Source organism: Panthera leo, chromosome D4, assembly GCF_018350215.1.
Source record: "Panthera leo isolate Ple1 chromosome D4, P.leo_Ple1_pat1.1, whole genome shotgun sequence".
NCBI classification, from domain to species: Eukaryota; Metazoa; Chordata; class Mammalia; order Carnivora; family Felidae; genus Panthera; species Panthera leo.
The window spans coordinates 59,119,314-59,127,094 of record NC_056691.1 but is presented as its reverse complement, the minus strand read 5'-3'; the positions used below and the strand labels follow the sequence as shown (position 1 = coordinate 59,127,094).

General features: G+C 51.9%; 1 protein-coding gene across 2 annotated transcripts in view; it reads right to left on the bottom strand.

Annotated features, from left to right (window-relative positions):
• Positions 1 to 418: 418 nt before the first annotated feature.
• Positions 419 to 7,781, bottom strand: part of FRMPD1 (FERM and PDZ domain containing 1) — an 88,393-nt gene continuing 81,030 nt past the window's right edge. For both annotated transcript variants that reach the window (XM_042914224.1, XM_042914226.1), the window contains 2 exons: positions 5,835 to 6,641; positions 419 to 2,927 (listed from right to left, as the gene is read on the bottom strand). In XM_042914224.1, coding sequence (XP_042770158.1) covers positions 541 to 2,927; positions 5,835 to 6,641 — 3,194 coding nt within the window. In that variant the 3' untranslated portion in view covers positions 419 to 540. The remainder of the gene's footprint in view (positions 2,928 to 5,834; positions 6,642 to 7,781) is intronic.

Here is a 7,781-nt window from a genome sequence, read left to right as displayed (position 1 = left end):
TGCCAGGCCTGCAGGTGCAGGTGCCGCAAACCAAACCTTGTGAAGGTAAAATCTATCAAATATCATATGTATTCACTCCTATTTGTGAAGGACATTGCCAAATCAGTGTGATACGCGAAGTCAAGACCATTTTTCAGTGATCCCCACCTTCCTCCCTCATCCCTGTCATCCTGGGACAGTCTGTGAACATCCCCAGGGTAAACTATTAGGGCACAGTTTACTGATGGCAAGCTACTTATCTGTATCCCCCCGAGGGTCTGTGAGAATCCTGACCAGGGGCAGGGATTTGTCTAATTCACCTTTCTATCCTAAGGACCTAGCACATGGCCTGACCCAGAGGAGGTATTCAGTGAAATGTTTGTTGAATGAACATGAGTGAATGCTTTTGAACCAAACTTATCACTCTGTATGATTCAGGTCAGGATTAAGCAGCAGTTTATTTGAATACTCTAGTAAACATTTTGGAGGGGTGGTGGAGGAATGGAGGAGCTTCTCAGGGAAGTGCCCAGGGCAAGGCAGGGGCCTGGGCAACCGGCCTGCTCACAGGGCAGTGGATGCTCGGAACTTCTGGGTCAAACAAAACACAGCAGCCGTGAGAGCCGTGCACTGACGGGCCAAGAGTTTCACACTCAGGTCGTGGTAGCCTCTCTCACAGGTCAGCCTAGCAGCCTCTACGAACTGATGGTAGGCACACACCACGTCCCTCAGGTTCCCTGCTGCTTCCCTGTGCCGAGTGGAACAGCGGCTGCAGTCTGTGAACTGGAAGCACAGGCCGGCCAGCTGGACCAGGTGCTGGAAGGTGTCCCGCACGGCACCCTGCATCTCTTCGGGGGACTGGTCCATTCTGATCACATGTTGACAGCTCGCCAGGAGCTTCTGGGAACCCATGCAGAGGCGGCTCCGGCTTTCTGAAAAGTGCCAGGTGCACTTCTCTGGGGGATGTTTGTTCCCATTCCCCCAGGAAGCTTCTAAAATATCTTGTAATTCCAGTAAGCTCTCTGTGAGTTGGCTAAAGCCCTCCGGGGTGCTGGCAGGGGCAGCTCTCAGCTGTCTCAGGGCCCTGGAGCAGTATTCTGGCCAGATGTGGCTATTCCTCGACAGGGGCTCTGCACTGCAGCTGCGGGCCCGGGCAGGCCTCCAGGGGAGAGCCAGCCGGCTTCCTGCAGAGGGCGGCGACGTGAGGGGGGCAGTGGGGTGTGCTTCCAAGGCCCTGTCTTCTTCCTCTGCTTCTGGCTGCAGGCCACGGAAGCACGTGGCATAGGAGAACTGGCAGCTGCACTGCTCCATCCCAATCCTGGGGGCCATTGTCTCATTCACACCCACAAACCCCAAAGATGTGGCCATCCTGAGACTGGCAGAAACTTTAGGATGGCTTTCTGGGGCAAAGCACAGGAAAGACTTCTCAGCAGGAAGGCAGACGCTAGGACTTTTGTCTTTGTTTTCTGACAGTGAACAATGGTTTGAACCTTCTAAGTGGGGCTCCTTTGGGGGACCCGGTAGTGGCTTTGGCAGAGAAGGAGCTGGATTACAACAGATGTGCTGAGGAGTGTCCCGAGAGGCTGTCTCTTCCCCTGTCATGTGGTTAAGTGGCTCTGCCTTGACCCCCTCCAGAGGGAAGGCTGATGGAATAGTCTGGTCCCCAAGCAAGAAATCGGGGTCTAAATCCAGCTCTTCCAATAGTTTTTGCTCTTGGGCCTGGCAGGCTTGGCCTGGGGTTTCTCTGCTTTGTCCTTGGGGACCCGTGGGGGAATGTGGCAGGATCTGCTCAGTTCCTGTTACAGGAGTCTTCAAGGAGAGGGAGGTTCTCATTCCACCAGCTGGAGCATTGACCCCAATAGTCTGTGGCACAGCATTCGACAGGTCACTCTTGGAGTCACTTGAATCTTTCCCAGATTCATCATGAAATAAATTGGTGCCGTTTTTGTTTGTAACTTCTCCATCATGTCCCAGAGATAGCTGTCCTTGTTGTTCCTCTTCTGTAGGGAAAGAAGCCATCTTCTCTCCTGAATTTATCCCACGTTCACCACTTCCAGGCCTGACTAGAGGAGGAGACAACAAAGGCTCTGTGTATTTGGGGGCAGTTTCTTGCATAGGATTTGTAAACAAAGATCCCAGTCCTGTTTCCAATTGGACCCCTCCCAACTCTAGTGCGTCTGCTTGAGAGACCTTATGTGGCCCTGGGCTGACGGTCAGGCAGACTCTATTTGGGTCTGGGTCAGCACTAGAGAGGGAGGAGTTGCTGTCCCCAAGCTCTAGGGTGAGTTCTTTGGGGACACTGGCATCTGAGTGTTGAAGTGGAGACAAGGCATGGGAAGTCTCTGCCTGAGCAGTATCTAGGCCAGATGAGCCTGGGCTGGAACAGTGAGGGGTGCTGGCTGGGGAACTGGCAACAGTGGCAGTCAGGGGGGCAACCCCAGAACTATCTTTATGGTTGGGGTCAATCCGGAGGCGAATGGCAGAAATAGAAGACACTCGAGAGTCGAAAACTGACTTGGTTTCCATGGTCTCGGGCTCCATCTCCATGACTCGGGAGGCTGGGTTTTTGCTCTTGGTCTGCCTCAAGGGACCCAGCAGCCCCAGGGCCTTGGTCTCCAGGAGGCCAGGCTCACCTTGCATGTCCTGCAGAGAGGACACAGTTGGGGAGGGTGCTCCGAGGGCCAGATAGGGCTCCCTGTCGTAGTAGCACACATCATCCACACTCTCCAGGGAGGCTGATGGCACCAGGGGAAAGGAGACCTGACAAGTGTAGTCAGTCTGTAGGAAAGACCTTCTTTTTCTCAGAGTCTTGGCATACTTCTTCACCCCTCCCCTTCTGCTTGGTTCTCTTCCATCTGGCCCAGGATTCAGGCTGTCGTCACAGATGCAAGTGCTAGCCTTATGCTGTAAGCTTGTGGCACTGGGTTCTGCAGCAGACACAGCTCTGGCCCCTAAGAATCAAGAAAGGGAAGAGTATGTGAAAAGCATAAAAATAAAGAGACTTATAGAGGTTGGACCCAGGACTCAGGGTTGCCTGGGTTCAGATCCTGGCTGGATTGGTCAACCTTGGGCAGATTAAAGCTTGATCTCCTCAATTTGCTCATCTAACAGATGGGGATAATAATTGTGGGAGACATTTTTTGGTTCTTCATTGCCCACGATGCATGTCATTGTCTTTGGGTCACAGTACCCCAACTTCCTTTCAGGGAACAAAATCTCCCCAATGCTTACTGTCTGCTAGAACTCTTCATGAAGGTGCCCTACCCGCAGTCAGCCAAGTAGCCAGATTTATGACCTAGAAAGTCAGATACAAATTTCCTAGAATTTGCGTATTAATTTAAAAAATAGTAATAATAAAAGTAGAGCCCATCCTTTGCAGCTACAGTATCCTGACAGTGAAGAAATGATGAGAAATCCTGTCACCCAGTCTCCAGGCCTGGTTACTACCTGTGTCTAAACCAGCTCTTCACCTTTGCTGGAAATTCTATAAGCTATCTGACATCCTTCTAACACTCTTGATTGGTGCTTATGTCAACCCAAGTCAGTCAGTACCAGCGGTATCAGTCAGCACCGGCCTACTGTGCTGGTTCAATGGACCGGTGCTTATCAAGCGCCCAGAACAAGGCCTGTGCTAACAGTGGTTCAGTGACGGGAGCTGCTACCACTGCTGTAGTTATTGTCACTACATGTGTGAGGATTCCGAGGGAGCTTTCTCTTGACAAAAAGTGTCATGACTCAGTCTCAAGTGTGGGGGTTTTGTGCATACCAGGATGGACCTTTCTTTTTTTTATTTTTTAATGTTTATAAAATTTATTTTTTGAGAGAGAGTGCAAGCTGGGGAGGGGCAGAGAGAGAGGGACCAAGGATCCGAAGCAGGCTCTGACAGCAGCGAGCCCAACGTGGAGCTCAACCCATGAACCATGATATCGACCTGAGCCAAAGTCAGACGCTCAACCAATTGAGCCACCCAGGCACCCCCAGGATGGACCCTTCTGAGCAGAGAAGCATTTTGTGATGAAGTCTAGGGAATAAGCCAGAAGGAATCAGGTACATAGCATAGCACTTGAGAATCAGAGGGCTCTTATCTTCAGATCAGCGGTTTCCAGTCTGGCTGCATCTTATTAAAAACCTTATCAACTCTAGGCTGCTCTTCAGGCCTCTTTAATCAGAATCTCAGAGGCTACAACCTAAGAAGCTGTGGTATTTAAACCAGGTCCCTTGGCTAATTATGATGCCCACCCATGTTTTAGAGCTGCTGTCCTAGGCCACCTATAGCCATTCACCAAGGGCATTTCTGAGGCCTAAAAAGGGAGAGACTCCCATGGTGAATCAGGGCTCAGACCAGAACCCTTATTGGCTCCTTGTGAAAAAAAGGGAATGTCCAGTATGGACTTTATTTCCCTGGCTAGATTCCTATATGGGAAGGCCTTGACTGATGGTCTCTGTTGTGCCCCCATTTTGAACCCTGCACAATGGCTGGCCCAGCTGAGCAAAGCTGGGGGCATGGATGGCAGTTGGCTGGGTTCTTTGGAGAACAGTGCAAATCTGCTCATAAGTTTCTCCTTCTTTATGGACACAGCCAATTAATAAACTCAGGGTAGATGGTAGAGAATTTGTTTACTCATTTAGCAAAACTGCCAGGTACTATGTGCTGGGGACCCAGGGGTGAGTGTATAACACACAGTCCCTATACTCTGAGGAGTTCTTGGTTTAGTAAGGAAGAGAAATATCAACACAAAAGTCACACGAATAAATATACAATTACAGGCAGTGCTAAGTGCAGGCAGGAAGTACCCAGGGTGCTATGAAAACATGTGAAAGGGATGGGGAGACCTGCCCCAGTCTTGGCGCAGTCTGGTTGACGTTTCCCAGAGGAAGTGAATTTCTACGTGGGGCCTGATAGATGGGTAGGCACTTGTAGCCAAAGATCAGGGTGAGGAGTGTTTCAGGCGGAAGGAGCAGCACGTGTAAAGGCCAGAGGTAGGAAAGAACTTGGCACTTTTAAAGAACGGTAAGGAGGTCTGTGTGGCAGGTATGCAGAAAGAGGGCTCAGGAGGAAGGAGACAGAAAGGGACCATGTCACAGAGGACCTGGAGGGGCCTCACAGGGGCTGCTAAGGAGCTGGCCTTTCTCCCACAAGCAACGGGAAAGCACTAGAGGGCAGGAAGCAACAGGAAAGGGCTGACCCAGAAATAAATGAGCTGCAGCTTCCCCAGCTCCTAGTGAGTGACTCACCATCAGTGTCTGCGTGCTATTCTCTTAATTTTTTCCCTTCAGTATATGGTGTGTGCAACTGTGTGTGTGTGTGTGTGTGTGTGTGTGTGTGTGTGTGCGCGTGCGCGCGTGTGTCCTGTAAGGATCTCACATCAACTCAGGAAGTCATTCTATGTGGAACTGGAAAGAAACATGACCAACAGATCCCTGGCCTTTTCTTACGTCTGAGTCCCTTAAGGGGCCACCAGCAGCCTATCAGGTTCTTCTTACTTCAAAGCCCCATTTAATATAGAGTCAGGGTCAATAATGACACAGCCACTTTGCCTCCGCTGAGGACTCCTGTCAAACCCTTTTCAATACAAATTCTGTCCATCTCACAAGGCCCAGCACATCTGCCACCTCTTCTGGGAAGCCTTTCCTGATTCCCATTGTTGAATTGGTGCCTCCCATCTCTGCTGGCCCACAGTTCCCCGAACCTCCCTTGTACCCCTGACTTGAAGTTATGACACATATAATTTGGTCCGCTGAGCCCGGGTGGGCCTTCTCAAACAAGGACAAGGAGCGTACTTCAAGTTTGGTCCCTGCCCCTGCTGGGTATTCAGAAGCCGCCTGGAGTCTGTGCAGACCTGCTGGGGAGGGCTCACCTGAGAGGGCGTCTGGGGGTGTGAGCTTGTCGGCTGCGTCATAGTACTCCTCATCTGAGCTGCCATCCTCAAAGGCCAGAGGCAGGTGTGGGCCCAGGGCTTCCAGAGTGGAGCTGGGCTGGGCCTCCATCCAGCCCTGCTGACCCCAGGCTGCCAGGCCCCCACCCTGCCGGGAAGCTGTGCTCTCTGAGCTGTCGCTCTGGTGGCTGGCCAGGGAGACACTGGAGCACAGGCTATAGTAGTCTGTCCGACTGTCCTCATATAGCCTGGGGTCCAGCCGGACCGCACTCAGTTCTGGTCCCCAACTGAAAGTCTCAGGAGCGGGACTCTCAGAAAACTCAGTCTTCTGGCATGGAGGGTTGGCTCTCTGGGCCAGGTCCAGGAGACAGAGGAAGCCACTGGTTTCGATACTGCTTCTCTCCTCTTGGCTGTTGGAATCAAGACTCTCTGGGAAGCCCGGCGAGCTAGAGTGGAAGAAGCCAGACCTGCTGGAGGAGCAAGTGTCCAAGTCATCCTCTTCTAGGGCATCCATGGATTCACTGGAGCCACTGGTCCTGCAGCCTCGGCTCTCAGTGTTGGCTGAGTCGGATGCCTCGGACTCAGCACTATCTGTCATGCTGCTGGCCCCGGAGGTGCTCGGGCCCCTCCTGGCCACCTCAGGTGTGGGGCTGTCCCCAGGAGGCTGCTCCTCTTTTGTGAGTGGTCTGCAGGGGCCCAGCTTCAGCAGGTGTCTGTCGGAGAGAGGCTCCAGCACGCAGTCCACTTCAGAGGACTCCTCAGAGTCGCTGCACGCCCTGGATTCATAGCCTGTAACACAAGGGACACCGGGGGTTATATTCAGGGACTGGCAGAGGCTTGTGTCCTCCCACCCTTACCCTGCCTGCCCTCCAATTCTCCAGGGTGGCTTGCCCAGATCACGCTGTGCTGGCTGACACAGGACCTGTGGGCCTCCAGATTCCATGTTCTCCCCACACATCAGGGCTCCTTTCCCACATCTACCTGAACTGCCTAATGGGGACATTGTTACTTCTGAGGAGAGCTATGTGTTCATGGAAGCACGGAGGTATGTGGCTGGATTTCACTTTGCTACAGGCAGCATCACCTAGGTTTGCTAAGCCCCTCCTCAAATCCCAGCTCTGTCCTGTCTGGGCATCAAAATCAGATGGGGAATCATATTTAAAAAATAAAACAGATCCTTGGCCCTATCCCTGATATAATAAATCAAATATCTAGGGAGTGGGGGCTGAGAATCTGTATTCTTGGCAACTTTTTGTGGGATTCTGAGGTGGGTAGGCTGGCACCATTTTGAAGCCCGGCCTTGGGGACCCCCTGGTGCTATGGAGCTTTTAGGGAGGTGAAAACCCAGCTAGCCGCTGGTAATCAGGAAGGATTCATGGTTGGAAGGATGGGGGCATTGAGCCAGGCCTCCAATCTCTCTTCTACCATTAGCCTCCAGAATGCTCTTTCTCAAAACTTCTCTCTGTTCACATCACACTCTACTTAAACCCCCTCCATGGCATCCTCTGCCTACAGGGAAGAGTCTAAGCTCTCCCACGGGTTAAGGCCTCTCACAGAGCTGCCCCAATTCCTCCTCAGCCTGGTCACCCCTCACAGTGTGGCCCCAACCCCTCCTCAACAGCCTGGTCATCCCCTGAAGGCTTCACATGCTCCAGCCACTATAGAGAGCTTCAACAGATCATGACCTTGCCCTTGGTGTCATGCACCTGCCCCAGCAGAACTCCCTCCCGCCAGCAGACCTTCACAATTGCTGCCACTCTGCATTGTCTACCTGATTAGACTCTATGGTATCATCCCATGTTCATAAACTGTGTTAAAACCAAAACAACAAGTACCAAAAACTCATCACTTCCTAATTATTTTTTACTTTATCTTACTATCATCTGATCTCTCGAGATTATTTATGTCTATTTGATCCAAATGGAGGAA